Raw genomic sequence first — 13454 nt, 5'->3', positions numbered from 1 at the left:
AAGAGCAACATGGCGGAAGGGCTGGGTTAGCAGTGACGAGTGAGGGTTGACTTTTAAAGGGATTCACAATATTCGTCATCTCATCTAGGTATAATGTATTAATGGTATTGATAGTTGAAATGTTTTCACTGGAGTTGTGAAAGAGTTGACCATGATATGAATCATAGGCGTAATTGTTGCCACCTGTGTGATTCATAGGGTGTTTTCAGTTTGATAATAAGTAATAATAATCATGTGTTGCACACTGTATTAATTCTGAGTATTCACATATTTTGACAGGAGTTTGGATGAGGTTTGGAAAAGCCACAGTGCCACCTGCTAGCAGTCAACACCGGTAACCATGACGTCAACATTGTCATCACAGCGATTCTGCCTTCGTTGGAACAACCATCAGTCAAATTTATTATCTGTGTTCGATCAGTTACTCCATGATGAGTCTTTTGTGGATGTCACACTTGCAGTGGAAGGTCGTTTCCTCCGTGCCCACAAGATGGTTCTGTCAGCATGCAGCCCATATTTTCAAGCTCTGTTTGTGGGTCATCCTGACAAGCATCCAATTGTTATCCTGAAAGATGTACCATACTGCGACATGAGGAGTTTATTGGACTTTATGTATCGGGGAGAAGTAAGTGTGGATCAGGACAGGTTAACTGCATTCCTCAAAGTTGCCGAGTCTCTGAGGATAAAAGGACTGACAGAGGTAAATGAGGAAAAGTGTGACCTTCCATCAATAACGTCTTCCCTCCTGTCATCTGTTCCGCCACCTGTTGTCACTACACACACACCTCCTCCACCCCACCTTCATAGGATTCATCCCACATCATCCCCTCATAAACGTACCATCCCAATGCCTTCCGCCCCATCTGCCACCTCCAGTAATCCATTATTAGGTTCAGCGCTAACTGCACCTAAAAGGAAACGTGGGAGACCACGGAAACTGTCCGGGAGTAGTGGTGGAGCTCCTTCGGCACCTGGCCTAACAGAAGGCGCTACATCTTCCTCTGGCTCAAATAGTAGGCACCAGCCTGCAATAGATGGTAGTGGGGATGTTGAAAACTCACCAAGACTGTCATCTGCAGATTCGTTAGTGGCACAAGGATCACCTGAATTGTTAGAGGTGAAGATGGGCATGGAGTTCCAGCAGTCATCAGCTGCAAATTCAGGTGCATCCAGGAGACCATCAAATGGAGAAAATGGACCAGGTCCTGGACCAAATGCATCATCTGCAGAGGAAAGGAAAACACCAAACAAGGTGAGACATAGTGTCTACTGAAGGCACATGGATTAGGTGTGAACACCAGATACAGGCCGATAATTTACACACTTTTATAATATGAAGGAAAAGTGCTAGAGGAATTGGTATTTGAGAGGAGCTTTAGGAGGTGTTAAGAATCAAGATGCACAGTACTTTCATAAGAGAAATTGGATGAGGACTTAAATATTCTCCTTCAGAATCACTTGGACACATTGCATGGGAGGTCTGGGATTCAAGTTTACTGTGTTTCTGAAGTTTTCTGTCTTGTGACTGTAGTAGTGTAACAGTANAACATGCTCTCTACTGACATATTGGGTTTTTGGACTTTATCCATCGTCCTGGTTTTTAAGATAACTAATAAAAACACGACGTTTCGGAAACTGGATCTGTTTCTGTCCTCAGGCGAAGGAAAACACCTATTCTGTTGGGTCCGTTAGAAAGACCCAACAGAATAGGTGTTTTCCTTCGCTTGAGGACGGAAACAGATCCAGTTTCCGAAATGTCGTGTTTTTATTAGTTATCTTAAAAACCAGGATGATGGATGAAGTCCAGAAACCCAATATATCAGTGGTCCATTAGAAAGACTCAAGAGAATAGGTGTTATCCTTCGCCTGAGGACGGAAACAGATCCAGTTTCCGAAACGTTGTGTTTTTATTAGTTATCTTAAAAACCAGGACGATGGATAAAGTCCAAAAACCCAATATGTCAGTAGAGAGCATGTTTAGCATCTGCTGTAGTTATTTATTTGAAGTATGTTGGGCAAAAGTTTGTTGATTATGCTCATAGTCTGAATCTCATTGGCTTGACTAGATGGGAGGAGAATTAGAAACTTACACGTGAGCAACTGAATGATTTTCAGGAAGCTCTAAGATGGTTGCACTGTAGTGTTGTCTGTAACAGAGTGTGGCTCTGATTGTTTCTGGCTGTGTTACATGGTAGGCACAGTGCAGAAAAGTTAAATGACTGAACTAGGATATCCGGGAAAGGTTACTAAGAGGTGAAATTGCAGCTGTGATTCGTTTATGCAGGGGTTTAAGTAGAAAGTTGGTTCCTTTCCACTTTTCCTCAAAAAGACAAGCACTGGGACAGTGATAACAATGGGTGAATAACCTCTGTGTGTCATATAGAAACCATGGTAATTAAATGTTTCCAATAGATTATGATGGTATGCAGTTGCATATTTATTTGTTTTAACATAACTTAGTTGGTGTGATGTGTTTTTGTTGTTAATTTGATACTACGGATTTTGTATGTGAAATTTCAGAACCATTATAGTGAAGGCACTATGCTACAAGCCGGAAGGTCATGGGTTCAAGTCCTGATGAGGTCATGGATTTTTTCAGTTGACCTAATCCTTCCAGCCACACTATGGCCCTGGGGTTGACTCAGCCTCTAACAGAAATGAGTACCAGGAATTAATTAAATAATTTTCCTGGGGAGTAAAGCGCGGCAAGCACATAAGGCTGATGACCTTATCGCCATCTTTGAGCCGATTGTCTAGATAATGTGGGACCCTCAATGTCTCACAACCCTGTGGGCTTTCACGGCCTGTTACAGGGATAGCTTTGCTTTTGTTTTTTTTATAGTGCAGGAAAACAGTTTTCTTTATGGGTCTTCCCCACAAGTGTTGTGTTCTGAAGATTATAAAAATGATGGGTAGGGGGGCCAGAACCAAGAGATGTTAAAATATACATGCACAGAAGGCCAAGATAGTTCTGAAACTGGTGTGCAGATTTTGTTGCATATGCATGTCATATGTATGTGCACACACACAAGGAAGTCCTTTCAGAGCCTCCATTTGTAGGCAGCTCAGCTGAGACGGATAAAGGCTGTTCCCCTTGTCTTGTGGCGCACAGGTTCATACTTGGCATAGCCAGCAGGCCAGTAACATGTAAATATTATAATTTCTCACCAGTATCATCCTATTAAATCTTTGAACAACTTCTGTGAAGTAAAATTATATGTTATGTGCTTCCTGACTATCATCCAGACCCATTGCCACTGCTATTAAACATTCAGGCTATCAGATTATTTCTTGTGTCAAAATGCCATGCGACTGAAATGCGCGTTCATGTCTGATATCCATGTGAAACAAGAATTGGCATACAGGATGTTACAGTTTCAAATAAAAAAGAACATTCATACAGTCTAAATAAAACTGAACAAGAAAAAGAACTGAATTGAAAGGCTGAGTGCCAACTGAAGAGGAATTGGATGAAGTTGGTGCTAGGCTTGAAACATTCAAATGCACTTGATGTCTGATCTCTCAGAGGAGTTCACTGGGTTCTCATCAGGATCTAGTGGTTGCATATTCCACAAGGGTCTGGCAGTAAGTAAATGAGTAATAAAAAAAGTTTGATATTAAGAGATCCAGTCTCAAGAAACTAAACAAGGTAAAGAACAGTATCAGGTTAACCTCTCAGACAGGTTTTCAGTGTTTTGGTAAATTTAGATGATGATATGGACATCAGTAGAGCGGAAAGTATGTGAGATAAAATCAGAATTTCAACCAAAGAGACTCTGGGTTATTACAAATTGAAGCACTGTAAGCCATGGTTTTACATAGGATGTAGAAAACTGTTACATCAAAGGAAGCAAGCCAAATTGAAATGTTTATAGGATCCAAGGCAAGTAAATGGGGATAATTTCAATAATGTAAGATATGAAGCTAGTAAAATGAGAATACATTGCCTGTGCGTAGAGTTAAAGAAAGCGTATGATTCAGGTAGGTGTGAAGTATTGTGCAGTATTGTTACTGAGTTTGGGATGCACATGAAACTAGATAGGGCTCTTAAAGTGTGTGTAAAGGAAACCTATAGTAAAGCCTTTATAGGTAAATATTTGTTTGATACATTTTATGTTCAAAATTACCTAAAAGATTGCTTTTCAACTTTGCTTTATGATATGCCACAAGGAAGGTCCAAGAAAAGCAGTTTAGTCTGAAATTGAATGACACACATCAGCTTCTAGTTTGTGCTGATTATGTAAGTCTGTTAAGGGATAACATGCATATCATAAAGAAAAAAAAAAACAAATGCTTTAATTGATATTAGCAAGGGAGTTGGACTAGAAGTAAACACAGAGAAAATGAAGAAGTAAACTTTTTTTTTAAATTCTCTTAGTGGGGGTTGGAATCTAACTGGGTCCTCTTGGCACGGCGGCCACTGATTTTCCTATTGCAGCCTGCCCCGGGTGATTATGATGATGGAGAATTTGGTGGAATGAAGATTGGCAGGGGAAACCGGAGTACTTGGAGAAAATCCACCCCAGCGTCACTTTGTCCACCACAAATCCCACTTGACCAGACCCAGGATTGAACCTGGGCCACCGTGGTGGGAAGCCAGCAACTAACTGCTTGAGCTATGGCGTGGCCTAAGAAGTAAACTTGCTAATATGGCTTCTCACCAGAATGCACGGAAGAATCGTAACATAAAGATATTTAACAAAGTTGAAATATTTGATAATGACAGTAGCAAAAATTTGATTCAGGGATGAAATGAAGAGCAGATTGAATTCAGGTAATGCTACCATTCTGTTCAGAACCTTTCATCTTCACATCTGCTGACTAATAGCATAAAGATAACAATTAAAAGTCAAGTTTGCCTTGAGTTTTGTTGGGGTGTGAAGCTTGGTATTTGACATTAAGGGAAGAATTTAGACTGCGGCTGTTTGAGAACAGGGTACTGAGGAGAATATTTGGGCTGAAGAGGGATAAAATAACAGGAGCTTGGAGAAAATTGCATACCGAGAATCTTCAACAGCTACATCAGCTTCCTCCTCAAGGGTGCTCAACCTGAGCAGCTCCCTGATAGGTTTCCAGTCAGTTCAGGTTTTCACCATTCATTTTTTTTTTGGTGGAGTAAAACTGTTGCGAGTGGCTGGTGCTCCCACATTTCTGGCTCCTACTCTATGCATGAACTCTTTTTTTTTTTTTTTGCTTCATTGGGGGTCACCCTCTCCACAAGATCCATTTCCTCATTTTCCGAAACCCGCTGGAGATCCCGTTTGCTTGCTTCACAAATTCCAGCTTTAGGGTCTTCTTGAGGGTCTTGTAGGTTGGTCTCCTTCTTCCCAGGGGTAATGATGCCAGTAATGGTTGCCCTCTTCTTTCTGACGTATAGCAGCCACTTGCTGCCTTGATCCTTTGTTCCCCCTTTTCCTTCATGGTGCTTCTGTAAATTCTTTGTGAGTGGCCGTGCTGTCTGGGCTACTCGCCCAACCTTGGTCCTGTTGCAGTCCTTTCTGAGAACACCTCTTCTGAGTCATGCCACTCCTGCACAGCGGGTCTTCCTCCTGTTGGCCATGGTCAATCTCTTCCTGGATTCACAACTTGCCTGGATCCTTCCCTTTGGCTTCTGGCAGTGGCCAGATTCTGGTCCCCATGCCACTTCCTCATTCCTCTGACTGGCATCACTGCAGTCTCTTCCATGGGGGCTTCTTGATGCTCCGCTATGGACTGTATCGTTCTTGGATCAGGCTGAAACTTGTCTGTATGTGCCTCCATTGCTTTGTGGCAGGTGGTTGTCTTTTGGCAGGCTTTCTGGAGAGACTGTGTCTTGTGGTTAATGCACATCGTAATGTTTTCGACTTGCATCTCGTCCAACTCTGTATGGATTGTATTGTGGCTTTTATTTCTTTCCCATTGGTTTTTCCGTCTGCCTCCATTCTGGAGACTAGAAAACTTATCTGACTGTCCATCGTGTCATTCATTTTTACTTGCATTTCCTTTTTGCAATGTGTCCCCCTATTGGTGTCTATCTTCACCAGCATGTCTTGCATTGCTTTTGTATTGGCATCTGCCTTTTCTTGGCTAGCTTTCATGTTGGCATTCAGGAATTTCATTTTGTATGATTAACACTGTTAAATAAATCTTCATTCCAATCAATCACTGCGCTCCTATGCATACAACTTCTGACACCAGTTGTCACGTGTTTGGGTGACTACAACATGAGTTTGGATTGGTGAATGAGTTTATTGGATCTTCACTAGTTGTAACTCTTTCAAGATTAGTATAACTGTAACACACAAAGTCTTCATTCAGTTCACACATTAAGTCTTCACAGGTCTTCTGTAAACTTCCCATGACTGTCTCCTCCTGAGAACTGAACTGAATTGCTGGTGTTATTATCGTTATATAGCCTCAGCACTGACCATACACAGAAAACCCAGTTCTATTGTTGCATAAGGAAGACCACTCATAGAAGAAGTCATGTGATTCGTACATAGCCAGCATCTTCATTGGTGCGTTGTTACCTAGCAGTATGCCATAACATTCATCCACTGAGATACATCTTCCATCGTTGCCTTGTGTGTATTTGGTCATGGGATGTTTACCGGTCTGCTACCTAGGAATTCTCTGCCCATCCATGTTACAGTATATATACAAACTACCCATCTTTATCTTAGTTTACATGGTAGACTTCTGGCTTGTGACAACATGCAGTCTTTTAGGCGGGTACTGATGTTTCAGTGGAACATGCTGCCTCCATTAAAGTGTGTAGGTTCAAGAATTGGCTTAGTTATTTAGGTACATTGCATGGAAGGTGGTCATGAGACCCAAAGGAAGAGGCAGGGGGAATGGAAAAGACCCATATCGGGGCCAGTAGGAAGGGTGAGCAGAAAAACAGCCTTTTTAAGTGGCATACTGAGTTTTTTGAAGTAGGCAGAAAATGGATTGGTGGGAATGGACAGCCATTTACAAGGTCATTATTGCATCCGGGAGAAAGAGTGGAATTATGAGAATAATGAGAAAAGAGTTCATTTGCAGTATTTCTTCTTACAGTTCAACCCTTCCTCCTGGAAGCAGTGTTGTACCCCTAAAAGGGTCCATCCTTTGTCACTATCCCATTTGTCACTTGTGACAAGATCCTGCTTGTGCCCCTTAAAATGACCATTTTATTATTCTTTTCTGTTGTTCAAACTCAGGCTTCTTTCAGTACCCCCTCTCTTGGATTTCATGATCACATTCCTTGCAAGCTGCTTATGTAACCAAGCAAGTTAGTGAACTTAACACTTCAGCCTTGAAGATGGAGCCAGCACATCCCTTTGAAATGGTATAACTATGTCTAAGACATTTTAATGTTGAATCATCATCAGATAGTGATGTTGATAGTTACATCATCATTAGAAACTTGTTGGATTCTGTTTTCAACATATGATGGGAAGCGAAATCACCATGCTGGAGATCTCGTTGGTCACACTGTGTAATTATAGACAAGAAAGGACAGATGATTATGGACATTTCTGTCTTACACCTTGGTTAATTTGTGCTTCTGTTTCTTTTCTTTGCTTTTCATTGTAGTTTTTTTTAAGCTGGCTCTGTAGTGTTGCTGTCAGTGTCTTGGCTGTATAGTATTTATGGTGGAGCAGTTGGTGGAATGAAAATTGATGGTAAACCTAAGTACTGAGAGAAAACCCACCCCAGTACCACCTTTTCCACCACAAATTCTTCATAGCCTGACCCAGACTCGAATTTGGGCCTCCACAGTGGAATATTGGTGACTGCCATATCTATGATAGGCCCTAATTTTGAATTATGATGATTGCTTCAACATATGTTGTTTGGATTGCTCATACAAGATGTAGTCTTGAGCTGTAAATTCCAAGATTGTGATATAGCTATTTCTGTTTGCTGTGCCAAAAGATTTTATGTAGCCTCTGAAGGCTGTTTGAGTAAGACAGTGAACTACTTTTTTTTTTCATTTAGTTTGGTCATTATAAAGACAGTTATTGCATGATAAGCCTTTTATAAAGCTGCTTTCATTTTCTGTTGATATATTTTCTGCCATTGTGTTAATTCAGTATGCCAGTAGTTTTGCACGTATTTTACAAAACCTGCAATAAACTTACTCTTCTATAATAGATCATTTATTTATGTTGTCTTGTTTAAATACTGTGTAGGTCACTTTCTTTTTCATTGATTGGGTATAAATTCATTACACCATTACATATTTAGCAGTTATCAGCTGCAGAGTTCTGGCGCTTCTACTTGTATGTATCTTCAGGTCGTACAAATTGATCCTTCAGTCTTTTCTGTGGCCCACGTCAGGTGAGAGACAGATTACTAGGATTTTGATTAGTGAGCATTCTTAAAACATGTTTGAAATAATTCTGTTGGTATACTTTTACTTTTTCTCCTAGCTAATAGGTAGTTCTTCTTCTAGCTTGACTGTGATTCTTATAGACATTTTGTAATACTCCTTGGATGGGAGATCAGCCCATTGCAAGGGCATTACATATACAGGACAACACAAACNGCTGCCTTGTAGTTGCTGTATCTCGCTAACGAATCAGTTGCAACTGTATATTTTTATGAACATTTCTTCATAGTCACCGCCGTGAAAGCCTCAAATCTTACATTTCTGTTAAAGTTGGATTGAAACCCACGATCCAAGTGATTGAGTAGGCAAAGACATTTTATGCCTTAGACCCTGTGGCCACTGTGATGAGCATATATTTAGTTCTTGTGCAGTATCTGTGCTTGTTTTTCATTATTCTGTAGACTGCCACTGACCTCAGGAGCCTCATTTGAGGATTTGATCTCCAGCTTTCACTGTCATATAGGAGAGGTGGTACTGCTTAAATTGTATGGATTGTTTTGTGTCAAGTTTTGTTTAGCAGTGTGTGTTTAATTGTTCCACAGAAATAATTACGGGTTTGTAGTTTGTTTTGTTTATCATAACTTCTATTGCTATTCTATTATTGACATAATTAAAGTTTGTAACATGTTCTAGAAATAGTCAAATGAAATGTTAAGGCAGTTTCAGATAGTTGATGCAATAATTTCTGAAGTCTTCTGATGTGGTTATGAACACTTGATCATAGCAAAAAGGAGTGTTGTTAAGGTATTAGTTCGGAGTAGGCTGCTGTCTCGCCATTCAGCTATGACATTTTCTAAATATGGATTAAATAGCACTTATGACAGTGGACATACTTGTCACACTCCATATCTTATTAAAAACTTATTTTCTGGCTTCTTCTGCCTTCATTCTCAGTCATAATATTTCTTTCATCACAGAGAGTCTGGTTTGCTCATGTGAGATGTTGTGGGAGTCCCATCGGTGGGAGCATCCTATTTCTGTTTACTATTATCGAAAGCTTTTGTGTAACCTGTGAAGGCACTGTATGTAGGGAGGTTAAATTCTTTCATCTTTTTTATTAGTTGGGTTACTGCAGAAATAGCTTTTATGAGCACAGACTTTCCTGAAGCCATTTTGCTCTTCTTTTAAAGTACTTTCTGCTGTTTTATTTAATTTGATTGTATTTTATAAAAATAATTCAGTAGACTTATGCCTCCGTAGTTGGAGCATTCCATTCCATTACCTGTCTTAAATACTGGAGGGATCACAGTTTCTTTCCATTTATTATGGCTGGAACCAGTTTTCAAATTTGTGTTCAAAAGTTATACAAATTGTAAGAGGTAGGATAGTGATCTTTTTTTCTGTATATGTATTCATGTCATCTTGTTTTCTTTGTTTTTTAAATTTCGAGGAGTAAATAATAGTTTGTTTAGTTGGTAAAATCTGAAGTAGCACAGTTGTCAGCTATTTTAGTGATTATTTCTTTGTTTGCCATAATTCTTTGTCATACCGTCTGTGTTGGTGTCGAGGTAATATGGTTTAAACATCTTGTATTGGCTCGTGTTTTATTTAGTTCTTTGATCATTTTATAAGCTTTATGTTGACCCATTTAGCAGTTATAAACATTTGAAAGATAAGGCAGGTGCAATCTTTATAAATTTCATATTTATATTGTCTAGGTCCAGAACTTGTTTGTTTTTAAAGCTTAGCATACTCCATCTATTACGTGAACAAGAGTAATTATTGACGAGCTGACCGTTAATGAAGACCAATATGTCATCGTTAAAAGGTAATAGATTGCATTTTCAACGCGTTTTGGTACTCATATGCCAGTTTCCTAAGTTTGCCTGCACAAGGTGTGACTTATTGTGGTTTGTAGAATAGAAGGCTTCTAACACCATGAGTAATACATCCATTTCAAGGTTGTCTATATTTATGTCATATTTAGTCCACTTTTTGAACGAATAAAAAGTAGGCTTTTGAGATGATGTTGCAGTCTTTGTATCCCCATCATTGCTAGGCAATGGCACAGTTGCTAGGCAACAGCAAGGTAAACATATTCCCACATCAACGAATACAGATGTGACAATAGCAGAATTTTTGGGCACGTTGTTTTCAGAGCTGTCCTTGTCATATCAAAGGAAAATAAGGAGTTGTTTCCAGATTATCTTAGTACAGTCTTTACATAACTTCTTCATAAATTTTCATTAAATTATTTTCACTGAGGGGGTGGTTGTTACTGGGTTCAACATATCCACTGCCAAGCATTTATATTCAGGTCCCGCTTTAAATATGAGGGTTTTAAGCACAGGTGTTGCACTGTCTGAAGAAACAAGCCTTATTTTGGAAATGTTGGAAAGAGAAAATCAGAATTTGAACATTACCTTTAGTAGATTTTGAAGGTGTGGTACAGAGTGTATCACCCTTAAGGGTACATAGGAATTCCACATGTGGGGGGCCAGAATCTTGTTTTCGCCTTGGTGTTCTATTTGAGTTATACCTTGCAACATATGTTGCAAATTTATTTCCTTTTGTGACACGAATTTGAATGAGTTCATGATTTCTCATTAGGCAACCTTTCATGGCATTTTTAGACAAGGGCAAGACTGTTGAGAAATTTAATCATGATTATCCTTGGTCAGAGTGTCTCAGTGTAAGCTGTCTTTCTCTCTCCCCCCCTGTGTTCTAATGTACACATGTTTTCATTTACCTGTTGAGTTGAGAGAGCATGGTGTTAGCCACTGTTATATATCATGGGGTAAGTGCACATTAAATTCCCATAGTTTTAGGTTTTTCAGTCAAGACATCACAATTTGAAGGAATGACTAAGCTGGATGGATAGCAATAATAGGGTCATGCTTGGTTTGAATCTCAGCTGAGACACTGGCTACCCTTACAGGTTTTTTGTGGGTTTCCTCAGCTCCTTCAGGAAAATATCAGGATAATGCTTCGATTAGCTTAGGATTGCTTCCATATCCTTTCCAATTCACCATTCACCAATCATCCTACCATTCAGTGCCACATAGCCTAAGATACCGATGGTGTTGTAAGATAAATCACACATAGAAGAATTCAAGGAACAGTTCTATGTACACTGATATTCTTACAAAAGCTGGCTTCTATAAGTTTGACACTGTTTATGTAATGGTTGTGATAAAATTGTTGGCATAAGTGTTTTGGGCTGGTGTTACTGCTGCTGAATACTACCTTGATGTGTTTCACCTAGTTTTGGAACATTTCCAGATTGAAAAGATTCTTTGTCAACAGTTATTGCTTAGGGTTGTAAAATGTTCCAAGTGCGCCAAGTTGTCGCTCTCCAAGAATGTGGAGAGTAATAGGAAGGTATTATGACCTCTTTAGAAAATATTAGCTGACCTGTGCCATCTGATGATTCTGAAATGCCATCTTCATTGTCTTCTGTGATCATTCATATGGACTTGATTTGCTGTAAGATCGATATTAGAGTCACTGTTATTTGCAAGTTTTGCAGCTTTTTTTTGTTAAGAGCTCCTAATCTTTTCACAAACACAAAGGGAATCCTGTTCGCTATAGATACTCTGTGAAATTGTGTAACTGTCACATCTCACATATGAGCTGCCTCGAGTGTGTCACAGATGTAATGATTGATGGAGGGAAAATAAAAGAGAGAAAAAGTACCATCCAATTGGTAATGCTTGCTGAATTGAGTGACCCATCTATGGACCTCTGTTCAGAGGTCATGGGATATAGTGTGATTTTATGTAAATCAAATGGAGACATGTGCTAAATTGACTTAGGTTGAGGCTATTATTATCAAAGCCTTACAAATGAATTGACTTTAAGGCCATTTTTGCAGTGAATGTGTTGGAAGTGTCTTTTTTTATTTGTTTTTTATAGGTGAAACTTTTAGTCTTGTGGCTTTGAATATTAATCCCAACAAAACATAATTTTCTTGTGCGATATGTCTTTAAGATTTATGAGGATTGGTGTCTCTGTGTGAATACCTTAAGCTGTATTATCTGTTTATGTCAGAATGGAACCCGCAGACTGTCACTTTCTGACAAGCTTCTGCATACACAACTTTGTGAGAACTCATGCTTGTGTGTATTTAGAAATCAGTTTCTGAATACGCTTTTCCATGAGTTTCCTTTCTTGTGATGCATTAAACTATGGTCATTTGCTGTTGAATTGTGTATCTCAACCTTACTGTCATCCCTGTGCCGATTGTCTAGAGAATGTGGGACCCCTGATGTCCCACAACCCTAAGGGCCTTCACAGCCTGTTACAGGGATAGTTTTGTACATCTCATTGCAATGAAATTCAGACAGTATGACAAATCTGACCAAGCAGAATTTTCCATCTCTACCCTACCTGTTGGAATGCCTGTTTGATTTTCATGTTGGCAAGCTGTGCATTGATTGCAGCCAGAACATTCACTGTATTTACAGTATTGTTAAATTTCCGTCTCATTCGAGCTCCTTGTATTTCTATAGATCTTCTAATCTTAAGATGGGCGTTATGAGGCATCAGATTCCTGTGAATCATTGGTACCTTTCTACCTAAATGCACAGCGTCACAACCCAGAAGACAGTGTAATTTTCATAGTCACCTCAACTTTCACTCCTAATTTTGCAGAATATGTTGTAATATCCCTTCATCAGTCATTCTATCCAAATAGTCCATCCACTTTTCTTTGTGTTTATCCATTTTACATTGTGCTGACTATATTTTCAGTTGTCTTGCTAGTATCTGAATTTTGAATATGGTATAATTCTTTGTAGCCAATAACAGTTTTTAAGTACATCATCTTGATTGATGGTAATTTGTATATGTTACCTGCTTTAATTGTTCAAGGTTTGTTCCGTATGGCAAAGTTGGTAGTACTGCTGCTTTATAGTACGGCAGAGACTTGCTTTTGCTAGCAAACATTGAGATCATCTTTATATATACAAATTTTGTATTTTCGTTTCCTAAGCGCTGTCGGTGTTTGTAAATCAACGTTCTGTTTCTTGTTGGTTATGAAGTTGTGCTTAGAGAATAGAACATTTCTAGATTTTTGACAAATATCAATAAGAAATTAATGTGAAGATGACATCAACAACATGGAATTACTAACTAAAATGATATTACTGTTGGAAAG

At 39.1% G+C, this 13454-nt stretch overlaps 1 protein-coding gene across 6 annotated transcripts in view; it reads left to right on the top strand.

Moving 5' to 3' along the window:
* LOC111874573 (protein tramtrack, alpha isoform) overlaps positions 1 to 13454 on the top strand; it is a 128840-nt gene that overhangs the window by 64070 nt on the left and 51316 nt on the right. For 5 of the 6 annotated variants that reach the window (XM_023870184.2, XM_033755507.1, XM_023870181.2 and 2 more), the window contains one exon: positions 280 to 1252. In XM_023870184.2, the coding sequence (XP_023725952.1) occupies positions 341 to 1252 (912 nt within the window). In that variant the 5' untranslated portion in view covers positions 280 to 340. Of the gene's footprint in view, positions 1 to 8; positions 89 to 279; positions 1253 to 13454 lie in introns of those variants that run through there. The other variant, XM_023870182.2, reaches the window with a different exon arrangement.

The sequence above is a fragment of the Cryptotermes secundus genome, unplaced genomic scaffold, assembly GCF_002891405.2.
Source record: "Cryptotermes secundus unplaced genomic scaffold, Csec_1.0 scaffold1009, whole genome shotgun sequence".
Classification (NCBI taxonomy): Eukaryota; Metazoa; Arthropoda; class Insecta; order Blattodea; family Kalotermitidae; genus Cryptotermes; species Cryptotermes secundus.
This window is presented reverse-complemented; position numbering and strand designations above follow the sequence as displayed.